Raw genomic sequence first — 25,111 nt, forward strand, 5'->3', positions numbered from 1 at the left:
CACTCAGGCTAAAGCAGAAGTTGCCATGTTCCATTGACTTCCATGAGAAATGGTTATATTTTTATTTTTTTAAACAAACAAGCCCTGCAGATAGCCATGAAATAAAGCAGGGATTCCCATCTTTAAAGCTACTAGTTGTTCTCTCAGTTCTCTCAGCTCCAAGTTCATGCCTATCAAGATACACTGCACCATTGGGGGCGGGGAGGGGGGGCGGGAAGGGAGAGAATGAGAGTACAAAACAGCAAGCTCAATCCCCTGAATGGTACTTCTTATGTACAGAAAACATTCCCATCTGTGCACGTCAGAGAAACACTGGCAACTGTAGGGAGACTCCAAAGTCTGAAAGTGTGCAAGAAGAAACATTTCATGCTGCAACATTTTGTTGCAGGTAACACTTGTCCTTGCCTACTTCAGATCTGTCTCTAAAGACAGAGTCCACATTTCCCCTTGCCTGGCAAAAAACTACAACAGAATTTGCAATGCTGCTGAAAGCCTGCAAAGCAATATGACCAGTGAATGGGTGCTGTTGGCGAACAGATTGCATTCAGGCTGAATGTTGACTTATTTCTATGCTGTCCTCTCGTCTTGCCCCTTTTTAGAAATTCTGAAATGCCATCAACATAAGAATGCAAATTAAGTTCCCAGACCACCCTCTGATGGTTTTCCTTTCTCCATTCATGTTTGCAGGAGCATGGGATTCTTGCAAGACAAGTGTCAGAAATACCTTATCCTGTTCACTCCCACCAAGCACCCCTAAGCTCCATCAGAGCCTTCCCGAACCTGGTGGCCAGGAGATGTATTGAGTTACATCTCCCAGCATCCCCCAGCCAGTGTAGCCAATGGCCAGGAGCGTTGGCAGTTGCGGTCCCACATCTGCAAGGTACCAGGTTGGGCAATGCACATCACATCCTTATTTGTGCAGCTGTTTTTATTACCCTACTGATAAGCCACTTTAGACTCTCCTCGGAAGGAAAGGCAGGATAAAAATGTTTTAAATAAATACACAACATGGGGACATATTTATTAATTAATGAAAGCAAAATAAACAATACATTCATAAAGGCTCCACCACATTCTGCAATAATGTCAGTCTGCTCCTTACTGCCATCCAGGACATTGCTCAACGTGAACTTTTAGTGGTGGCAATCATGAACACACAATTATAAAAGCTTGTTATGGAAACACAGAGACTCCCTGCAGAAGAGGACAGAACTAGGGCTGCGTTAAAATGGACGCCTGAAGTTCTCTAGCTTATTTGTGGGCAGTGAAACAGGGGAAAGAACATTTTGCCAAATAGCTTCTGTAGGGGGTGGTGAGCAGAAATCACCAACAGCTAGGCTGGAGTAAAAATGCGTTTCTCAGAAGAATATCTTCTGAGAAATTTCAGCCCAATTATAGTACTGTATAAAACCATATTGTTTGTTCATGGTGGTGGACAAAGGAGGCACTGGAAAGAAGGCGAAGCATGTGGAGATCCCTTGCTGGTTTTAACAAGATTTACGTCATACCCAAAATTCTCTCCCCTATTTGTAGGTAAGCAAAATTAAGAAAGGCATTTCATTACATACTCTCCAGTTTTTTGTTTTTGCTTTTCCTTGTGGGGAGAGGAGGAAAACACTGAGAGCCAGTGTGGTGTAGCAGTAAAGAGTACAGGTCTGAGACTCAGATGGTCTGGGTTCCAGTGCCAACTGGGTGACCTTGGGCCAGTCAGATTCTCAGCCCAACCTACTTCACACTGTTGTTGCTGTGGAGATAAGACTGAGAGCAAGAAGGTGAATGATATAGGGTAGTTTGAGTGCTTTAAAAAGTGATATATAAATCTAATAAATTCTCAGTAGTTCAGGTAGATGTACAATGTTATTGACTGTCCTCATGAGTCAAATTAGGGAAGACCAGAGTGCTCATGATAATCAAGGTACAATTTTCTGCACTTAGAATTTAACATTTGTTTGCATAGGGAGTTCAAGCTTAAAGCAATTTAACAGACGCCCCACTCCCCCAATAATAATTTATGGCAGAGGTAAGGAACTTTTTACTCCCCCAGGTATTGAACTACAACTCTTATCATCCGTGACCAATGGGGTTGATGGGAACTAGAGTCCACCAAGATCTGTAGTCACAGGTTCCCCATCTCTGTCTTCTAGCATAATTAGAGAGGGAAATCAGAGGCAAATGAAATTGAATTAGCACCACGGGGTGGTTCTGATACTGCCAAGCATTAATTTCAGTCCTAAAGCCTACATTCAGCAACTTTCCTGAAGGCCCATTTCACTAAAATCATAATGGCTTGCATAAGAGTAAATATCCTGAGCCACATCTAGGTATTAGTGTCCTACTGCCATTTCAGTTACAGCTACCCAAGTCAGATTTGCTGAACTTACAGGATAAATTCTCTCTTCCCAGAAGTTATCCAATGCCAGCCCTCTGCAATATGCAATACACCGCAAGTGAAATGTAACAGAGATGCTGTATTGTTCTAGTGCAGAGAAAGCAGAGAAAGCCTAGCTGCCCTCTGCCAGAAATTAGCCGCTTTTTTAAAAAAGTGAAACAACCTATGTACATTACTGCATTTAAAAGTTCATTTGTTGCCTTTCTTTGTTTATGACACAAAACTGGTCCAGAGACTGAACAAGGATGAGGTTGGACGATGTCACAGTTACTAGCCAGTTAGCACTATGCAAAATCAGCTTCTCCTGTGAAACTCAAAATAACTGGTTCTGTCCCCCAAACAGCAACTGACTCTTAAAGAAAAGCTGTTATTTTGAACAGAGGTGGCAAGTAAGTTTCCAGAGCAACACTGCTACTTAAGTAGTATTTTGTTTGTATGCAGTCTGGGCTACATAAGACAAACATCACACAGAAGGAAAACTTCAATATCTTAATGTAAATGAAGCTTTTGAGATGTATTTCAGAACCAATACAGTGCTACAACATTTCACAGTAGTGTCAGAAGCTCAGGGAAATCTAGCATTTGGAGATTAAAATGAAAATGCTACACAACAAAGAAGTTCCAAGAATGAGTTTGGAATTTTTGCTTATAAAGAATTGCCATCACCGTAATTCTGCACATCACTACTGAACAGCCGTGATGCTCAGTAGCCCTGAGGTGCTTGACACATTCCCAAAGCTGCTTGCACATTATCTCTCATTGCCAGCCATTTCAGACTTCAGAAAGGCTAGAACCCTGTTCCTTTCCAAGCTATCCCAGGTTTTCATTCCAGAAAACTACAAACTTGCTGTCACTGATAATCCAGTTTCCTGCTCTGTTGTCCTTCCTCTTGAGACCTTCTTAATAACTTTTCTGGTGCAGACACACTCCTAAAAACAAGTCAAATCAATGCAAACCACCTCATCTGTACCTGATAAGGAATGGTTGAGAACCTTTCCTGGCATGTCAAAACATCACAACTCTAGTAAACAATTCAGAAACAGACCCACATTTCATAATCTCTTTGCAAATCTGAGCCCTGTTCCACTGTCAGGATATACAATTGAGAGCTTTGGCTGTACGGCAAACTCATAAATGGAATGAATGCAAGCATGAATGGATGGATGGATGGATGGATGAAAACACATGTCTAGCCCACCATTTTGATCTTAATCCTTTTCTGAATGGCACATAGAGCAAAGCAGACACCTGCATGGAAATGACTATACATCACTATAAATAAAAACCGTGTGGGAGGAAACAGGAGAAAAGGAAACCAGGTCTGCTAGTGCTGCGTTGATAAACCTCTACTTAAGGAATATTAAGATCAACAAGAATTCAGTTTCATGCAAGAGTTATGGATAGAGGGAGACTCGGTGAAGTTGGATAAGCAAATTGCTCTGGTTGGCTTTATCTAAAGAGCTACTTCCCAAGAGGAAGTTTCCTGTTTCTTCCTAAATAGTATACCAAACATCTTGCTGTTAACACTAGGTCTGGCTCAAACAGCAATTACTTAAGCAAATACTTTTACCATTGTCCCACTTCCTGCAACAGAGTGAGAAAGGGTTATTCCATTCATTTTGGCACTAACTTCATTCACTCCTGAGTTTGATCCTGACTATTTTTGTGGATCAAAGACACTATCAAGATGGGGAGGGGGGTGTTCTCTATACCTACACTAAAGGACAGTCCTAATTCTGCCAACTTGTCCAATTCTGGCCTCTCAGGAGCACCTGCCTATGAAAAACAAAAACAGGCATTCTCAGCAGATCTAGTCAGATGACTCAGTCAGATGCTTTTTCTTCAGGATGGCATATATTCAGAGCCGAAAAGACACTCAAGAACACAACAGTCAGCAGAGGTAATGAACAAGGGAGGAGAAAAGCAAAATCAACTGGTTTCTCTTTTTGCCCCGAGGACAGGTATGGTGAACTGGGACTGGGAGAGACAGGAAAATAATAATGGAATGGAAAAATTGATCAGCTGAAGGGGGAGGGGGTGGATCCATATTATAAAACCAGCACAAACTTCTGAAACATGCCTGCATATTTAAGGCAGTCAAGGTCATTTGGCATCTCTCCTCTCAGTACAGTTTTTACACAGCACATTCAAAATGTAATTAAAATTACTGTAATTTTACAAATGAGTGCAGGCAGCTGAAAGCAGCATCTGATGTCCCATTCCCCCAGTCAAGGCACACAGCATCCAAGGCTAGTCAAGTTATTTTGGCATGCAAAGCAGAAAAATTCTGCCTGGAAGTAAAAATGCAATCATAATAAGTTGAGGTATTTGCTGCCCCTTTCAAGACAGAAAGAAATTGGATGACTGATGCAGTCACCTCATTGTGTGTGATGGTAGGGCAACCTCAGCAAACTCAACAACCGTTACAAAATCCTTAGGATAGTTGCTGTGGGCTGCTTTTCTTATTATCAGTGCGATTGTACTCATTGTTATTGCTATGTGTCATCAAGTCATCTCTGACTTATGGTGACCCTACGAACAAATCCCTCCAAAGCTCTAAATTCAAGGCCATGACTTCCTTTATGGAGTCAACCCATCTCTTTTTTGGTCTTCCTTTTCTCCCTCTGCCTTCAACTTTCCCTGGATTGTCTTCTCTAGTGAGTCCTGCCTTCTCATGATGTGAGAAGTACAACACAGCCTCATTTTTGTCAGTTTTGTTTCAAGAGAAAACTCGGCTTTATTTGACTTAGGACCCACTTGTTTGTCTTTCTATCAGTCCAGGGTATTCACAAGGCTCCAGTGCCATGTTTTGAATGCAGCAATTCTCTTCCTGTTAGCTTTATTCACTGTCCAGCTTCCACATCCATACCTAGTTGTTGGGAATACAGCAGTGTGAATGATCTTGACCTTCACCTCCAGTGAAACATCCTTACATTTGACAATCTTTTCTAGTTTCTTCATTTCTGCCCTTTCAAATCTCAGTCTTCTTTCAATTTCTTGGTCATAGTCTCACTTTGAATTGATGACTGAGCCAAGGTCTACAAAAATTTTCACAGTTTTGATTTCTTCATTGTTGACAATAAAGTTCTGTAATTCTTCTGTAGTCATTAGTTTTGTTTTCTTAATGTTCAGCCACAGCGCTGCTTCTGCACTTTCATCAGGAGACCTTTCAAGTCATTGCTGCTTATACCCATTTCCAGTGAGTACAACAGGGGACAAAGAGTCCACTCTTACTTTAACAAAGGCTGAAAAATGGATGAAAGGGGAGGAGATGCTAGTCTAGGAAAGAAAAACACAGTGGAAGAATGGTCCTTCGACATTTTCTGCTCCAGAAGAAAATGGAGACCTGAGCTGAGGACAGAGGGAGCAGTGGTGGTAAGGTCCTTGTGAGGGCAGGAGTGGACTTCGGGACTGGCCAGAGATGATACTTTCCTCCATGGCTGAGCAATGATGCAGAAAAGGGAGGAGTGGAGCAATGTGTATTACCAACCTGGCATCCAGGATAGGGGCAAATAGCACTTGCATCATTTTTTCCCCCAGTCAGGACCCAATATCTCATTTTGAGTGAACGGCGGGGAGGGGACATTTTGCAGGCCTCCATATGTACACTTTTATTGTGCGATCATACTGCCTTATCCACAGATTGTTACAGGTAGTTCCAGATACCAGATTGTTCCAGATAGCATTCATCTTCCACTTGTAACCCTTCTGTACTTCCCTAAGATTCTTCCTTTTTCTCTCTCCCACAAAAAAATCTATTCCATGTTCAATTTTTTAATAGTTGCACAATGCCCTCTAAGAGCAGGGCCATCCTACCATTGGGCAGAATAAGGCAGCTGCCTCAATCAGCAGATGCAGCAGTAATGGCAGGAACCCCTCAGCTATGTACCTCTCCCTGCTGACAGAGCACTGCATGGCCTGCCCTGCCCCCCCACCACCCCAAAATGAACTGACTTGGGCATGGTGGTGGCATTGTCCATTCTTCAGTGCTGAAGTGAGTCAGCTGTCAGTCCAGTTAGCTTCTTACATGAAGAGTGTTTGTGTGTCATACTGTCTTTTCCTCCCAGCAGCAAAATCTCCTTAGTTGGTCCTAACTAGGTGGACTCCATCCAAAGCATCCACATTTTTTAAAATATTAATTCTGTGGCAAATGGGAAGGTTCCTTTGAATGATGCATAAAAAGGAGAAAGATCACAATTCTCTTTGGCTGCTTTATGGCCCATGTATAAATATTTTCCATGCCCAGAAATGTTTATTTTTCCAGCCAACCATGACTCAATGAAACTCTCCCTTCAGGGCACCACCCCATTGCTTGCTCTGGCCTTGGACATAAGTAGTGGACTGCAAAAGCCTTCTCCCACCTGGTACCTTCCAGAAATGCAATTCCCCCAAACACCCAGGCAGGTGGCTAGGGATGCTGGGAATTATAATCTAACATGTCTGGAAGGCAAGCAGGTGGAGGGAAGCTGACCTATAAAACAGAAGCTATTTTTAAAACATTATTCTTCCCACATTCTATTCTTCAGCATGTTGTCTCCATCCAGAATTTGACAGGGCTAGTAATGTGGAGTGCTGCCTTTTACTGACCCTGCTTTTAATAGCAGGAGACTGGCAGCCAGAACATATCCCGCTAGAACAATGGGAGAGAAAGATTCACCTGGCAAATTCCCTCTTAGTTTTGCTTTAAAAAGGTCTACGGATGTACCTGCAATCTACCTGGACTCTAAGGATGTGCCCCTCTCAACTGCAGTCTACCTGGATACCACAATCAATTAAGTGAGACCTTCCTCTGAGTACCAGTTCCAAGGGAAGCTGTATGGGAAACAACAGGGAGAGCTTTCTCAGTGGTTCCTCTGCTCCATTGTGGAATGATCCCCTCACTAAGGCCCACCTGGCACCAACCCTGCCATCTTTTGGCACTAGTTTAAGAGGGCCCTCTATGCTGAGACATTTAAAATATCCAAAGATATTTAATGGCTTGAGGACAATACCCATCCCAGGTGTTTTACAAGTCCACTCTATATCACATTGTTTTAGCTTTTTAAAAATTGTCTTTTAAAAGCATTTTTGAAATGTTTGTGGTGGATTATTGCTTTCTTTTGTAATATATACCGTTATAGACTATTCAAAGAGCTTTGGCAATTGGGTGATATAGAAATGAACAAGTAAAAATCACCAAAAAAAAAAAAAAAAAAAAAAAAAAATAAAAAAAAAAAAAAAAAGAGCAACAGATTTGAAGGAAAATCTTCCTGTGATTATCTGACTCTCTTAAGAATTGTTTGAAGTAATGATCTGTTGTTATTTATCTCTTTTTTTAAATAAAAGATGGAAAGAATAACATTATCACTGACCTCATCATTTTTCTTTTTTCCATGAATTTGATAACCAAACCCACTTAAATCAGCATCCATGTACTATATCAGGATAAGGCAGTGGTACAGAATATTTTGGCCTGAGGGCCAAATCTTGGACTCTGAGCTTCCCCAGAAGGCCTTATCCCCCTTCCCTTGACTCTGCTTCCTTTCTCCCAGTAACCAATCACTGGGTGATTGCCTAGCTTTTTTGAACCTCCCACCCCATATTCTAAAAGGCTGAAATGCTTCCCCTAAGGCTAAGTTACTAGCACCCATTTTTTCCCTCTCCCCGTTTGGCTTCTGCCTCATCCCCCACTGAATTCAAAACCAATTTTAGCCCTAAATTTCTGAGCTGAAAGAGGTTCAGTGCCCCTGGCATAAGAATACCAATGATGGCCTTTCTCTCTTCTCAATGGATGCTGGAGATTGCTCTCCCTTGCAAGTGCCACCCCTTCAGTCCAAAGGCCAAGGATTAAGGCTATGTCTGCAATATAGGCCAGTTTCAAACCTGCTGAAGTGCCATGGCTCCCAACTTGATCATTTGGCCAGAGAGGCCGAGTCGTGACACCTAGCTAAATTTCATCCCAATTTCAATACTGATGATGTATTCTAAGGAAAATACAACTACCACCAAAAGAGTTAGTCTTTATTGGAATATGGAATAATATGGAATATCATGCTTTGGGAGAGCCCATCACTTTGGGAAGCAACCTAGAACATGGACACACTAAAATAGAAAGGCGGAGCTCAGTTCCCAGGGGATGAGGATGGGCTGGCCTGGACCCTAATCAGAAAGATTCATCCCAATGACCACCTCCTCTCCTGCCTATTAAGTTGTTCAGACCAGTTTTTCTGCTCTCCAGATGTCTTGACTACAATTCCCACCCTTCCCAGCCAGCCTGGCTGAGGGGAGTTATAGCCCAAGAGGGCAACATGTTTGCAGTTAGCAACTCAGTACTTAATTTTGTGTGAGATAGAAAAAGCCACGGGTCTCTAGTTTCCTTGGAATCACACCTTCTCAGGTGGAAGCCTCAGCCCACAATCCCTAGAAGGTAAGAGCAGGCTTAGGGCTAGCGAAGGCATAGCACTGGGCTGGGCATAGCGCCGAATATCAGTGGGGTGGGGCTATTGCTTTCCTGGCCTTCTTATAAGCCGCTGTGTGTGCACTGCAAGAAGTCCAGAGAATGCCCATTACTGGGCATATTAAACTACACGATAAATAAAGACATGCTGGGCCAGATAGATCTTTGGTCCAATCCAGCATGGATGTGTTTGTGCTCACTTTGCTCAGCAGCCCTCTCATTAAGCTTTCACATCTTGCAGGGACTGGGCACATTTCCAGTAAGCAGACACCAGAATGCTTGTCTGAGTTGCCTGAGACTTTTGAAAAGTTGCTTGCTGTAAAGTTTGTAAATACCCTTTAAAAAGCATAAATCGAATTAAATGACACCCTTGGGAAGAAGAAAAATCCGATCTGAGACTTTGCTCAGGTTATGTGCTGTGCAGCAGCTGTCCTTTCGCTCACTGTTGCCAGCTGGACCTGGCAGATGCATCACACGCACAGAAAGGCTGCTGGCGTGCCTCCTTCGCTGCTGGTGGGCCAGCAATGGACGGGAGGGGGGCGGACGGGGGGGCACAGACCGATCACACCAAGCTGCCAGCAGCCCTGGAGGTGCCCCCCGTGGGCTCCTTGGCCTCGCTGCATTGGTAGCCAGAGAAGGCGCCGGTCCAGGAGTCAGCCTCCGTTAAGGAAGGGTGGTGGGGAGGCTTTTGGAGACATGGCCAGCATTAGGGCGTGTCTTCTCTCCCGTGCCTCGCCTCCTTTTTATCTGCGCAAACCCTTCTGAACCGGCAGCGGCTGGCTCAGGGTTCCAGAAAATTGCCGCTTAACTATACTGCCGGTTTGCACACTGCAGGGTGGAAGACTGGGGGGCGGCCCGAGAGCCAAAAGGGTAGCTCTGGGCTGGTCACTTGGACCCCGCAACCTCCTCTGTCTCTTTCTCGAAGGTCGCACTTGCGATCGATTCCCTACGCACCCCCGCAACGGCGGGGGGCCGGTTCGGTTCTGACCTCACAGTCAGCCTTGGATCTTTCCCGGTTTCTCCTCGCCATATAACCTGCAGTTCCTTGGCGAGAAGCCTGCCCGCTCTCCCGATCCCCATCTGCATCCCTAACCCCCGCATCCGTGCATTACCAGCCTCCTCGGGCTCCCCTCCCCAGCCAGCGGCAAAGCGACCCCCACCCCGGCGGCGGCAGCGGCACCGATCCAGAGGGCTAGGCAGAAAAGCGGGTCGGGGAGCGGGAAGACGAGAAGTGCCGACAGCGCCCACCCGAAGGGAGAGCAGCCGCAACCGGAGGCGCGAGGGCCGGAGTCCGCACCGCCTCGCGGCAAGCAGAGGGGGCGCCCCGTCTAAACCCGAGTGCTGCCCGCAAGTGCCGGGCGTCGCTCGGCGCCGGCGGATCAGCCCACCTCCCCCTCGGCCGGCGAGAAACGGCCGCGGCTTCGCAGGCACCTGCCGCAGCGAGGCGAGCCGAGCCGAGCCGAGCCGAAGTGGCGCCCGCACGCTCGTTGCAGCTGCTCCTTGCGAGCAAGGCGGGGAGACGCCCGGCCACTCACCGCTTTGCTCCCCCAGGAAGACCAGTTTGAATTTCCTTAGCGGGTTCCCGAAGTCTCCTCCCGTAGACATGACGCGCCTGGCTTCGCGGAGGCTGCACTGGGGAAAACGAGGGCTAGATGGGGGAGCAGTAATTTCGGGCTGGTCCTTTGCGCAGGGTGACCGGCGGCGGCGGCGGCTCCTCTTGCCTGCCTGCCTGGCTTTCCGGCTGAGTTGCAGCTGCCAGTTGCAGGCTGCGATCTGTGCGCTCTGCAGGGGAGCCGCCCGAGTGGGGCGCAGCCTGCAGTTGCCGGGCAAGGGCGCGCGTACACCCTGGAGCGCTGCTGGGGATGCTGGAGCGAGCGCCGCTCCTCTGCCGCCCGCCGCCGCCGCCGCCGGATCTCGCCCTCCTGCCTCGCCTCCCCACCCCACCCCGGTGCGCGGCGCCTGCGCTCTGGCCCGTTCCCGGCTACCCTGATGTCATGCTGGAGCAGCCCGCAAGCCAATGCGGTGCTGCAGGAGAGGGAGGTGTGTGGATGTGTGAACCCGAGCTCGGGGGAAGGGGTGGGGGAGAAGGCGCAACAGCGGAGAGGCGGGGCGATGCCGCGGGAGGGGTGCTCCGGGAGGAGCGGATCCCTCCCTCTCGCCGGGGACCACGCCGCCCGGCACGACTTCACACCCAGCAGGTGCGCGCGTTTTCCCTCTTGTTTTCCCCCACTGGCCCGGCTGGGGCAGAGCAGGTGGGAAGGAAGCCGCAAGTGTGTCTCCCGAGTGGGCAAAGGGCAGCCACGGCGGCTGACTGGCGATGAGATCATCTCCCTGTGTACTCCACGCTAATTAATCCGGGGTTGCTGCCGCCCGCCTCCGCCTCCGCCTCCGCATCCTGGGTGTTATACAGCGCAGCTCCCAAGGCGGATTCGACCTCGTCTTAAGTACGCTGCCGGAGGGAAGGGGGACCCCGCTGCCCCTTTCCTGGGCGTGTGCGTTAGGTGGCTGAGCATTCCAGGTCTCCTGCCGGGCGTTCGTCATCCTGCCATCGGCCCGCTGCGCTTACAGACTGGCGTGGGGGGGCTCGTGCGGCAAAGGAAGCGGTGCGCTCCCAGCCCCGCGCCTTGGAACAGTGACTCAGGCAGATCGGCCAGATGCGCGAGGGAAAAGCTCCGGCGCCCTGATAAAGTCGTGGGGGAGAGAGGCAGGGGCCACGACAAGCTACACGCACTGAAATCCCATCCTCCCCCCTGCCATTAAAAGACGCCTCCGGGCACCCTATTTGGGATCAACGTGTGATTAAAGGCACGAGCTTATGCAACTTTAGACCGAACAAGGAAACCTACAACTCCCAGCATGCCCAAGCCGCCACCATTGTCTGGGGCATGCTGGGAATTGTAGGCTTTTTCCGCCTAACGTGTTTAGGATTGTGTCCTCAGGTCGCAATCCTGTACTTACTTGGGAGTAAGCCGCTTTGATTAGAATGAGACTTAATTCTGAGGAGACATGAGGCTGCTCTGTCCCTTGGTGTGGCGCAAACCCATGGTTAGGGAGGTGTGGGTGGCTGTAAACAAGGAGGTTCAAAGCTTCACCGAAACAAGGCTTCCTTTTTGGGAAGGGAGAGTGCTTAGGCCTGTGGATAGAAAGTAGCCATTTCGTATTTCTCCATCTTAAAACAATGCGCAGATAAAGCAGAGTGGCTGGGACAAGAGGATTGCAGTCCAACACCAGGTTCTGGAAGAGTAGCATATCTTCTTTCAACAACATCAAAACATTTCCCTTTTTATTCCCTTGTATATGCAGCCTGAAGAAGCATTCTGTGTAGCTCAAAAAGCTGTATACTGTGTATTGAATATTTGTTGGTTCTAATAAAACATTGTTTTATTATTCCTGTAAATCCTGCTGTAATGAGCCACATTATGCGCAATGCTGCTCTCCCTTAGACAGAAATGTCTATATCCATTAGTCCTTCCGCCTTGAGAAGCACTACTTGCCAGTTATTGATCTTCAGGGAGGCCCTTCTGCAGCACCACTGCCACAGGAGGGTGTGGATGTGAGAGTGGCCTTCCCAGTGGCTGCTCCCCATGGGTAGAACCCCCTGCTGCAGGAAGCCTGGGTGGCTGCGCTCTCTGTTGTCCCTTTTTGTCAGGCAGGCCTTTGGCATATAAGCTGATCTGTTGAGTTGAATGCTGTTTTTATTCCTGTAGCGTTTTTCAATTGCAGCTTTAATATATTCATCTTAAGATAGTTTTAACCACATTTATATTTAAAATGTTATTGTCCTTTTCTTGCTGAAAAGGTGCAGCATGAATCCAATAAACAAATAAGCCTAAGCTCAAATCTGTGAGGAGCTATATAAAGAGCTCCCCCCTGGTTAAAAGCACAGAGCTGATTCAACTCCATTTTGCGCCATATAAAAGCTTTTGTTGTTCACAAACATGCAACTTTTCTACAGGCAGCCAGTGCTGGCACGTGGTTCCCAAGACATAGGGCATAAAAGGCAACCAATAGGGTATATTTTATCCTTAGAAAGAACTCTTTGTAATTAAAAAATAGTGTTCCTATTCCTATTGAGTAAAGATATCATTGCTTATACTTTATATCTATCAGTATAACTTGGGCAGTTGTCCCATGTTTGGCAATCACTGAGAAAGCAAGGCATGTTACTATAATGCACAGTTAATTGAATCAGCTTGATGTTTACTGCCAGGAAAACTAAATGCTATGCTATGGGAAGGTACCTAATATTCTGATGACCTAGGAAATGCACAAAGGGTTGTGTGTGCATAAATGGTCTTTTCTTGTGTTCAGTCTCAAGGAAGAAATTTATTTCTTCACACAAAAAAGAGCACACCACTCAGTGTGGAGGAAAGAAGTATGTTACATTGATTGCATCCATGACCAGTATAAGACTCTTTCCAACATTTTGTCAAAAGCTTTGATCAGTGTAATTGAAAATGACTTGAGCCACCATATCTCCTGGGAGCAGCTTACGTCTGTACCCTCCAAGTCCATCCCTCCCACACTGGTTGGCCTCCCATGGATATTCAGACCACAAACTCCTTTCATTAGTATAGCAGGTGCACTTTTGCAGCACACCAGGAGCATCCACATTCTTTCATAATTTGCAACCTTTATGGACTTTTAAAATTTACCAGCAAGATCCATCCTGAATAGTGAGAATGAACACAGAAGCGTGGCCATAAGGAAGGGGAAGGAGAGTGCTACCCACAGCTTTCTTTTGATACTCCTGAGAAACAAGGTCTGAGAAGCTAGGATGATACAAAATTTCTTGTGCTGAATGGAAAGCCTGCACTGAGCACAAAGTCTCTCTGTGGGCACACAAAGCAGTGCCCATCTCCTTCTGGAACTTCATAGGTAAACCCCCATCTGCTTGGCACTGGTTATTCGAGTGGCATCCATTTTCAACATTTGCAATGGAAGTGTGGACCAGGACAACACGGGGTCTGGGTCTCCTTATTTTTTCTGAGTAAGACACATAGAAAAAAAGGTAGAGGCCAACGTGGCAATCCTCAATAGTCCCTACATTTCCCATTGTATTTTAAAGGAAGAGCACTGATCTAGCCCCACAGACCAAATCTGAGTCTGGGCCATATACCATTTCACTGTGAATTTCCCTCTAACTGCCCCTAAAGTTGCTATTTACATTTGCATACAAATAACAGCTGTGGGAGTGCAGCTTTTGCTTTTACAGCCTTCTGTGAGCCTCTTGGAAAAATCTGTCTGGCTGCTGCGGAGCTTGGCCTGATCCTGCAGAACTTTTCTTAGGATTTTATTGTCAAGCCATCCTCCTATCAAGATGTTTCACCAGCACATGCCACAGGAGTAGCTGTGTTTTTCTATCGCAGCAGAACTATAGTCTTTTAGCATCTTACTGACCAACACCATAGTGGGCCAAAAGCTTCTGAGGACCAGGGTTCAAGAAGTAGTATCATTAGTTGTTCTCTCTCTCTCTCTCTCTCTCTCTCTCTCTCTCTCTCTCTCTCTCTCCATCCTTCATATATGTTTAAATAAATATTATCTCACAGAAATATATTACGTTTCCAGTAAGCATCTTCTAGGGAAAACATCCTAGGCAAGTACTGGATACTTGAAACTTCTCAGAACTGGAGTGTATCCCTCTCTTGCACACAGGGAGACAGAATAAGAAGTGAACCCCATGGCCATGAAATACAAAATGTATGCGGATCTGGTGGATTCTAACCTATGCGGTCATATGCCACAATGAATCTCTTAGTCTGTATGGTGCCACAAGATTTTACCAGCATTTGGTATTACTCTTAGGAGGGCTGCGATTGCTGAATAGGCCGTTCACATTTTGTAGTCTTTTCTCAGCCAGTGCTAATGTTTGTCTGAGAAGTGACTCTACTAAGTAAGCAATGATGTCAGGCTTTTGTATGGTGCATTTTTATCAGTAAAAAGTAAAGTGCTTTAATTTACTTTCATGCTCATGGCAGTCCCACCATCAAGGAGAGAGGTCAAAATTATTATTCAGAGGACAAACTGAGGTTGCAGTTTGGTGACTTTGCTTTTCAAACCCTATTTAGCAAAGCTGGCAGCTGGATATTAATCTCAACTAGCCCATCCTTTCAATTGTGAATGATAGATACCCAGTTTTAAAGGCTGACCTTCTCATTTCCCATTTTGAAATGCAATCTTCTGATTTTGGCCTTGTTCTTCAGTGAATTTCCTAAACAGGAGGGACCATAGCTCCGTGACAGAGAATATGCTTTTCATGAATATGGTCTCAGGTTCAGTTTCTGGCATCTCCAGTCAAAATAGTGGAGGGGAACCTTGGGGACACAGGTCAAATCTGGCCTTCTGGGTTTCTTCCTGGCAAAGCATCCCCCCCCCCCTGTTTCCCTGGCCAAACCTCATTTCCCTGGTTGCTGTTCCTGCCATGGTTTTCCAGCTTTTGCATGGCCCCAGCTTCCTGCCCCCAATGCAAAAGATTCAAATGCTTCTCCCAAGGCTTTGTTACTGGCAGTAAGAGCTTTAGGTTGAAATAGGCTGGCATTTTAGAATTTTTGGCTCTAGCCCTTTTGCCATCTGAGTGTGGCTCTGGAGAACTACTTTGACATGGAATGTACTCTTCTGGCTCAACGGTGTTCCCCACCCCTGATTTAGAGGAATTAGGTAGGAAGAAATGAGGAATACCAGTGCCTAAGAAACTAGAGGACTGTTGCCATTGCTAACCTGGAGCTAGACAGACAAAGAATCTGACCTGGTATATGACAACCTCTTGTGCTTTTACTGGTAATTCAAGCAAGTAATCCAAGCAGCAAAGCTTCTAAAATCATGGCAATAAATTTCTGTTCCAGAAGCATAGTTCCTCTGTAAATTAATTAAAATAAGCCTTGCAGAAGCTGTTCTCCCCAAGCCACAAGCTCAGAACATGACCTTGGCACATTTGCAAGTTAAATAAAGGTACAATCCTATGCAAAATATACAGGGGAAAAAGGCCTACAGCTCCCAGCATGCTTCAGCCAGCCATGCTAGTTTCCATAGATTGTGCCCTAAAATGTATTTTGCCAAATCTGGTCTCTTAGGTGCATGCCTTGTAAGACCTTAATCACATTGCTAAAGAGCACAGATGTATTAAGCTGATCTTAATTCAATGATCAGCGAGCTAAAAAGAGGTGGGGAATGACTAGGTCTTATTGATAAGTTCATTGTTTTAAAGCCTACTTTTACCCTGGGATGACTTGGTCTGGAGATCTAAATAAACTATTTTAAATTTAAAAACCAGTCAGACACTACATCTGTTGTTTAACATCAAAACATGGCATTGCAGGTTTGCGGGGGATGCAAGTGAAATAAATGAAGAATTATCAATCATTTGTTGCATAGATTCAGAACTCAGCATAAATGTTTTTCTTGCAGGAATATCATACCTCACTACTGCTGCAACTGCAGGATCTTGTTGCTATGTATAGAAAATTAAATTCTTGTATTTCCATTGTCCTCTCAGCCACCTTTTGGCCTTCCCTGTCCAAGCTGGATTTCAAAAAGGAAAAGACATTTGAATTCATATTGCAAATATACTTTGCCTACTGGAGTGCACCAGAGAATTTCAGAAGATCAGTCTGTACTTTACAGACCACAGTAAAGCCTTCGACAGGTTGGAATCTGAGCAGCACAGGGCCACAAGGATGGTGGCTGTATTGTAGGGAAAGCCATATGAGGCAAGACGGAGGGAACTGGGTGTTTTCAGCCTGGAGAAGAGGAGTCTCTGAGGGGATCTGTTGGTGACATATAGGTATGTGACGGGGTGTCACATGGAGGTGGGTAGAGACCTGTTTTCCCCTGCAGGATGAGGTCCAATGGAGCAAAGCTCAGGGGACCAAGGTTCATTTTGGATGCCGGGAAGTACTTCCTGACAGTTAGGACCCCAAGGGTATGGAATGGGCTTTCACAGGAGGTGGTTGAAGCCACATCAGTGAGGGTGTTCAAGGATAGGCTGGATATTCACATGGTAGGCATGTCATGACCGGAGCCAGCTGGAGCTGGGGGTCAGACTAGATGGCCTGGGAGCACCCTTCTTACTCACTCTGTTTCTGTTTCTATGACTCTGTGGATCATGGGAAGCTATGGATGGTCCTAAAAGAAATGGGTGTTGATCATCATACTTTACATTGTGAACAAGAAGCTACAGTTAGGACAGCATATGGAGAAATAGAATAGTTTCCTATAGATAAAGATATCAAACAACTGTGTATTTTATCTTCGTATCTGTTTAATCTCTATGCAGAACATATCGAAAGGAAATCTGGATTAGGTTCAAAGGAAGTAGGAGTGCAGATTGGTGTAAGATATATCAGTAACTTAAGATATGTAGATGATAACATATTACTGGCAGAAAGCAGCAATGAAAAGAAATTACTCCTGATGAAACTGAAACAAGGAAGTACAAAACGACTGCAGCTGACCGTTAAGAAAACAAAAATCATGACTGCTGAAAATTATACAACTTCAATGTCAACAGTGAAGAAGCTGAAATTATGCAAGATTTTGCATACCTCTGCTCAGTCATCAATTCAAAGGGAGACTGCAGCCAAGAAATTCAAAGAAGACTGAAACTGGGAAGGACAGCAGTGAAGGAACAGGAAAAAAATAATCAAGAGTAAGGATGTTTCACTGGAGTCCAAGGCATACTGTTGCATTCCTGATCACTATGGATGGGTAAGAAAGCTGATGTGTTTGAAACATGGTGCTGGAGGAGAGCATTGTGAATACCCTGGAAAGATGAACCGGTGGGTCCCAGATCAAATCAATGCAGGACTTGCCCTGGAAGCAAAAATGATGAAACTGAAGCTGTTGTACTTTGGGTACATCATGAGAAGACTAGTCTCATTAAAGAAGATAATACTGCTACGGAAAGTTGAAGGTAGAAGACCAAATATAAGATGGATCGATTTTATCAAGGAAGCCATAGCCTTGAGTTCACAAGAACTGAGCAAGGCTGACAAGGACTGGACAGCCTGGTGGGCATCCATTGGGTTAACATAAGTCAGAGGTGACTTGATGGCATGCAACAACAAACAAAAGTGCTTTTGTCCCTTCAGTGCATTAATGATGGGAGAAGTTGCAGTTGAAGGAACTTTCCTGTCAGTAAAACACTTAAAGGTGCAGGAGTGCCATATGACAATCCTGGGTGTATCCACACTGGAGATTGTTATTGATGGGGAACCTAGTGCCCTCCAGATATGCTGGAACTCCAACTGTAATCAGCCCCAGGCAGCAGAACTGTTTATTAGGAATGATGGGAACTCTAGTCCAACCACTGTCAATATATACCTAGGAAAGGTCTTGTAACAGTAAGCAAGCACCACTTTGCCTTTGGGACTTGATAGGCGATGGCTCCTACTGGAGCTTGAGGTGGTAGTGGAGCCAGCTTTACTCTCCACTTACCTTTTTCTGAAGGGGGAGTATCCCCTAGGGTCCTGGCAACCCTTATGATGGGACCTTGCATGCCAAACTAAGACCATGGGTCAGATTCCCCAACCCTTATGTATACCACAGAATGCTGAGCACATTGCTCCCTGATTCCCTGGCTGTCTACAAGAACCAAACTGAGCAGGTTGTTCTCAGCTATGAGACAGTACAGAAATGAAATAATACTGGCCCATGTCTCCTCTATGGAAAAGGAGGAAGAGGAAGGAGTGCAATCTTATTTGGGTGCAATACTATGAATACTCATACTTTAAAAAACGGCCTACAGCTTCTGGCGTGCCCCAGTCAGCATTGCTAGCTGGGGCATGCTGGGAATTGCAGGGCTTTCGTGCTGGCTTTTAGCACTTGTCAAGGGAGAAACTAATATAGCACTTATGCTGCTCCCTCAATATGTTAATGGAATGAAAGTCTTTTTTCCAAGAATCTTGGCCAGCAAAGGCCATGGCTGTGCTGGCAGTTTATTTATATTACATCATGGTTTATTGTTCATGGCCCAGTTTTCAGCAAAGACTAGAAGTTAATGGAATATCCTTGCTGAACAGATAGTCTTTTGTCCTGACATTGCAGACACCTCCATGTAGATTTGTAAACTATATAGTGCTTATCAAGTCTTCTGGGTTTTTCTTTGAGATGGAAAATACAGACCTGGAACCAAAACCACAGCCAGAGTTGATAGCAGCAGGTTATTATTGAGTGTCATCAACTGATATTTATGAACATGTGAAGTCACCATATATTTATAAATATCAGTCAATGGGTGTAGAACTTATGCAGAAAACCAGCTACTAGACAAGGAACATCTGTTCTCTCTAAATTGTATAAATCAGGTAGAGCCCTTCAACTGGACACTATTGCTTGGAGGGAATAGAACTCAATGTGGGGTGGTTAGAGTGTTGGACTGGAGACCTGAGAGATCCTGGTTCTAACCCCCACTTAGCCATGAAACTCACTGGGTGACTTTCGGCCAGTCATTTCCTCTCAGCCTAACCCACCCCTGTGAGGATAAAATGGAGCGATGTAAGTTGCTTTGGATTCCTCACATGAGGAAAAAAAGGCAGGATATAAATGCATTGTAATAATAGTATTTCTATTAAGAGGGGAAAATAGGTACACACCCTCTGTATGGCACTGATTTGAAATTGGGGATGATAGACACTGAATGGCCTATGTTGACTTCATCTGGAAGCACAGCACTGTGTCCTTATCGTCTGGCCCTGGTATTACTTGGTCTGCCTCAAGATCTGGTCTTTAGTGATTGAGAAACCACAGCATTCCTGCTTCCACACAACCCCTACAGAGCAATCCTATAGAGTAGATTGTCTGGATTTCCAGCTTCAACACTGGAAAATAGGTCCAAACTTGGAGCTGGGGATCTGTGCTTGGAGCGCCCTTTTCCCCCTTGCACAAGTGGCACAGAAAGAAATGCATTGATTGCTTCCTCAAGGTCAGACGTGCGACCTCACAACAGGGTTTTGAGGAGAGTTCTAGGGGTAGAAACTGGAGGAAACCCGCACCTCCAAGATACAACATAATCCTGTTAGTGCCTCGGCCCCCTTCTTTCCAGCTCTGAAGTGGTGCAGTTAAACAGCTGAAACAGGCCATAGAGCAGTTTTACAGGGAAGGAGGAGCACGGATGCAACCTTTGCCCTGCATGGAATGTGTGTAAACATCTAAGTTCAGAGGTTTATGGACATCCTCACTGGACAGCATCCTTAGTTCCTGTTTTGTCAAAATCATATTGTTTGATTTGGAACTGAAGTCTTGGAAACTGATACATCTGGAAATGGGAACCTTGGGCATCTTTTGTCACTTCCACTTTCATAGCTTGTTCTTTAAAATCTGAAGATCAACATAGGAATGTAAGATGTTGCCAGATCAACTCATCAGCATTGTGTCCACACAGTGTCCAATCAGCTGCTTATGGAAACCCCACAAGCAAGATGTGAATGGAAAACTACTCACTTGGAATACATTCTTCAGCAATTAGCATACATGGGCGTGCTGTCTTCAAAATACAAGGGATTGTAATGGACGAGCTACAAAGCTCGTACCCTCCAAAGGTCTGGTTCTATGTTTATATGCAGGAGGCAGTTCACCACTTGGGTCAATCACCCCACTGCACTTGTTTTTATCTAAAACTAAGTTTTTATCTGTCTAGTCAACGGATTAGAACAGTCCTTTCCCTGCAATGTCTTGCACTTTTCAATCTTTCACTGGAGCAGGCAACCAGGTGTCTTCCAGATATTTTAGACAACAATTCTCATAATCCCTAACCCTTCAGCATGCTGGCTGGGGTTTATGGGAGTAATCCAAAATATTTTGGAGGGTGGGCAGCCAGGTGGCATATTTTATATCTACGTACACAAGACAGAGACCTACAGTTTAAAAAGGCAACTGTGCCACCTGGTGGCACTTGGAATTACAGTATGATAGCCAAATCTCAGTGTACTTTGCCATGAATCAGCCTTCCCCAAGCTGATGCCCTCCAGATTTGTTTGAACTCTAGGTTTGGGCTGTGAGTGTGAAATAAATCAGAACATCCTTAAATGCATTGGTTTCAGCCACAAGCATGTCAGCGGAGTTTCTCTTTTCCATCTTGGGAGCAACAATACATACATTTTACTTTAAAAATGGGGGTACTCTGAAAGCCAGGAAGCATTTTCTGTACTTTGAAACAAAACAGTATTTTAGAGAAGATTAATCAAACACAAATTTTGATCAGACCATTCACTGAATCCTGAGATCAGACATGGCATTGCTATAGCAACAGGAAGGCCTGGAGGCTAGGAGAGTATTGTTGCGTTGACGCCTTCAGAAAAAGATCAATAAAAGCATGACAAAATTGGAAAAAGTTGCTTTTATTTAAAAATTCAAGATATCATAACTACTAACTTTATACACTGAGTGGACTTTATGTCCACTCCAAATAATGTCATGGGGGAAAGGGGAAAGCATGACAGTGAGAGGCAGGCTATGCTGCACTGTAATCCCCCGTCGCACCCATTCCACACCCTGGTCAATCCTGGTGTTGCGTAACACACTTGATGGCCTTAGTACAAGAGTCCAGTGGGCAAGAGGGCTGCTCCCTCCTCACCAATGCCCAAGCTATCCACACGGTTCTCTTAACTGTAACAGCTGTCCCTTGCCATTCCCATTGCTTTGGTGTTTCCCAAGAGATCCAAGTTACCGTTCTTCTGGCTGCCTGACCCAACAGCTTGAAAGAGCAAAAGAAACATCCATGTCTTAGGCATGTCAGGCCAGAATGTGGCTGCGGACTAGGGAGGCACAATGACAAGGGCTCCTGCCTTGCTTGTGGCTTGCTGCATGCCCTTTTCCTAGCCCTGTGGAAGTATTTGTGGCAGACTTTCTTTGGCGAGATTTGCTGGCTGCAACAACTCTTCTGACTCTGGTCAGGTGCTTGGTCCCAGCACAGCTGCTTGTTCCCCATTTACCAACTAGGCACGTTCCATTTAGCTGGACTACACACAGCAGAGGATGATAATGCAGAAGCATAAAGTTCAGCTAATATGAAATGGTCCCCTTAATTGTTTAAAAAAAAGCCACGGAGGCTGAGTACTGTTATGTAAATATGGGCATGGTAAAAAGGCACTTGAGATGGGTCCTGTCCAGCACAGAGCTACACTAGGCCAGCAGCTTTGTCTTGCACATTGTATTCCTTGTTCTTGGTCAGCTTCCAGCTGATCAGGGATAATAGTAGAATGCCAGCGATTTTGTAGCCCACTTGAAGCCCTAAGTACCTGCAAGAAAGAAAGAAAGAAAGAAAGAAAGAAAGAAAGAAAGAAAGAAAGGGAGATGAAACAAGGTGAAACTTGACCTGTAGAGTTCTTCAGCTGAAAGAGATAAGTCCCTTTGTTTTGGAACAGCAAGCAGAAATAAGTGCAAGTTTTCCAGGTTTTCTTTCTGATACAAGCAAAATAACACTAGAACTTCAGAGCCCAGCTGCCACAAATGCATGCCCAGGAGCTTAGGGAGGGGGAGCAGCTCAGTATGCAGAAGGCCCCAGGTATGGCTGGGAAAATTCCTGCCTGAAACCCAGGAGAGCTGCTGCCAGTATGTGTTGACAGTACAGGACTCGATGGACCCAGGACTGGGCAACTGCCTGGGTTAACCCTTTGTTAAGGCATCTCCCATCCATCCTAGCCATCACAATCAGTGGCTGGGGATGAAAGTAGCTGAAGTTCAGCATACCAGGAAAGCACTAAGATCGGGGAAGATGCCTTAAGAAAAGCAATTCTGGATTTGGGTATGAATTTCTGTTCTTCTCAAGGCAAAAATGGCAGTTAAAAGAAGGAAGTGCTCCTCCTTGGGGGACAGGGAAATAGCTTCTGATCTATTTATCAGAAGAGGAGGCATAGTATTCTCCTTAGGGCATGAAACAGTACAGGAGAGAAGATGGTTGACAGACAACTACTTGTTGATGGGAGTAATCACCGGCTAATACTAACCAGATTCTTCAAAGAGCCTGCAAGGAAATGGAATCAGAAGATTCTCCCAGGACTGGCCCAAGGCATTTAGCTACCCAAGGCAAAGCAACAAGTGGCACCCAGCTTCTCTGAAGCCAAGAAGTAGAGCTGTTTTGGCACCTGATGCAGAAAAGTGCCCCTCCCCCACTACTGCTGGCTGCAAAAATACAATAACATAAGTTAAACCATTTACTGCCTTCTGGGACACCCAAAATCAGGTGCCTGAGGCAGCCAAACCCAGCAAATGTGGGGCTGGCCCTCTCTCCTCACTCTCCAAGTCTCTGCTTACCAAGAATTTGGTAAACAATGAGTTGCAAAGAGGGCTTGGATCCCTATGTGAACGTTGTTCTTGTGACATATCTGTAGAAGACAGAACCATGCCAGTGGGAGGGGCACCAGTTCAAGCAGGCTTCTATGCTCTCCTTCCCTCAAGAGGAACAGATATTTTCAAACAATTCCAAAATTTCTCTCTCTCTCCTTAAGGACAGAAGGGACACTAATGTAATGTAAGAGAAGGAAGAATCTTGCCTTCCGCTTCTTAGCACCACTTCAGATTTGGTTGACAGGATACTTTGGAAGACTAGCCAGCCAAACACTGCCTCTGCTGGAGTGAAAGCATTTTGGTTGGCCTTCCTCAACCAGATGTTCTCCAGATGTTCTGTCCTACAACTCTCACTGTACCCAGCCAGCATGGCCAATGGAGAGGGATAAAGGGACTTGCTGTCGAAGACTTCTGAAGGGATGCAGTTTGGGGAACTCTGGTCAATAAAGTACCAAGTGAAAGAAGGCATCAAGGCCCATGGGCCTGCTCTGTATTTCTTCTCCATATTTCTTCAGAATACCAGGAGGTCATAGAATCTTACAGCATGTGCCAAAATACCCTGTGGCACCTGTAAGGCATAGGGTTGCAGGGTTTTCGTGAAAATATAGGTAAATGTATAGGTACACCTGAGCTTGTTGGAGGAGGAGTGGGATATGAACAGAACTGAGCAATATTGGTGAGAAGAATGCAGTTTGCAAAAGCCCACATCAGAAAAGCCCCAAGCAAACTGAATGGAATCTGCACAGTTGCGCTACCTGCTGCGAAGGAAGTTATTGTCATAGTAAACGCAGGATCCACCATTCTTGTTGCACTCTTTCTTCCACCAGATGCAAGAGGAGTCGATCAGTAAGCCAAAAAGGGCAGGGGCCGGCAACCAAGCTTCAAAAAGAAAGGGAGGGGAAAGGGTAAGGAGGATTCCAAGGTTTTACCTTGCCAGGGAGGCACATCCTGTCTCTCCTGCACTCAGCTGTTCCTGCTCTGAAGGCTTGCAGGGCCAAGTCTGATGTGGAACTGCCTTTTCGAGTCTCTGCCCCAATGGAAGGCGAGAGTCACGCTTATCTCTGAGCCAGGGTTTCAGATCCAAAAAGGATCACCAGACAAGTCACCTATTCATTCATTCTCAGAGATGGCAATTTGCTTAATTAAGAGCTATTTGTAATCCCTTTAAAGCACCTCTTTGGCATAGAAGCCAGCACACCAAGCCATCTTTCACTTGCCCCAGCTTGGTTTGGAATTGGACTTTGCAAAACAAACAATTACCCCACATAGGAAAACAGCTCATTTTTTTTCTCAGCTCAGCAGTAAAATCCCAATATGCTCCTGTTAACCGAATGAATAACCTCAGTACCTCCGTTCTGCATTCCCCATTTCTTCCAACAGAACGGAGGACTTGCAGGCACTTTGCTGTAAGGCCTTCCTCCCTGGTCTCCTGAATTTGGTAATGGCAGTGTCCACACATACCAGAAATCCTGGAAAATGTGGTCTCCCCAGAGAATCTAACTAGGGTAAAATCATAGAATGGTCAGAGCTGGAAGGGGCCTATAAGGCCTTGAGTCCAACCCCTGCTCAATGCAGGACTCCAGGCTAAAGTATCCTTGACAAATGGCTGCCCCACTGCTGCTTCAAGGCCTCCAGCATGGGCCACATTAACAGCTCTGGCAACGCCCAGGATTCCTGGCATCTGGGAAGCTGCTGTTCAAGGTGCCTGGGAGTGAGGTTCACTGGCTTCAATTAGGACGAGGCAGGAGAAGAATTTTAGGGGTAAATGGCATTTCTGTTGCAATGCAACTGATTGTAACAAGTTTGTCAACAAGTTTGTCAGATAATTACAAATTCTGGTAATACCATCAACCGAGGAAGCAGAAATAATGATCAAACTGAACTCCTTGGGAGGAAAGAGGTTGTAATGGAAGCAGAAATAGCACATTCCTGGCAGTCTGAGGCACTGTTGAGTGTAAGGGAACATCTCTATGCCTGTTTGACCTCTATAAGGAGGGTGCTTTGTG

General features: G+C 45.6%; 2 protein-coding genes across 9 annotated transcripts in view; both read right to left on the reverse strand.

Annotated features, from left to right (window-relative positions):
- RAB6B (RAB6B, member RAS oncogene family) overlaps positions 1 to 10,471 on the reverse strand; it is a 63,489-nt gene extending 53,018 nt beyond the window's left edge. The window contains exon 1 of the mRNA XM_044434101.1: positions 10,361 to 10,471. Within this exon, the coding sequence (XP_044290036.1) occupies positions 10,361 to 10,430 (70 nt within the window). The 5' untranslated portion in view covers positions 10,431 to 10,471. The remainder of the gene's footprint in view (positions 1 to 10,360) is intronic.
- A 10,670-nt stretch (positions 10,472 to 21,141) lies between these two features.
- SLCO2A1 (solute carrier organic anion transporter family member 2A1) overlaps positions 21,142 to 25,111 on the reverse strand; it is a 66,832-nt gene continuing 62,862 nt past the window's right edge. For all 8 annotated transcript variants that reach the window (XM_044434144.1, XM_044434126.1, XM_044434168.1 and 5 more), the window contains 2 exons: positions 23,861 to 23,984; positions 21,142 to 22,057 (listed from right to left, as the gene is read on the reverse strand). In XM_044434144.1, coding sequence (XP_044290079.1) covers positions 21,937 to 22,057; positions 23,861 to 23,984 — 245 coding nt within the window. In that variant the 3' untranslated portion in view covers positions 21,142 to 21,936. The remainder of the gene's footprint in view (positions 22,058 to 23,860; positions 23,985 to 25,111) is intronic.

Source organism: Varanus komodoensis, unplaced genomic scaffold (assembly GCF_004798865.1).
Source record: "Varanus komodoensis strain SLA01 unplaced genomic scaffold, ASM479886v1 scaffold1, whole genome shotgun sequence".
NCBI classification, from domain to species: Eukaryota; Metazoa; Chordata; class Lepidosauria; order Squamata; family Varanidae; genus Varanus; species Varanus komodoensis.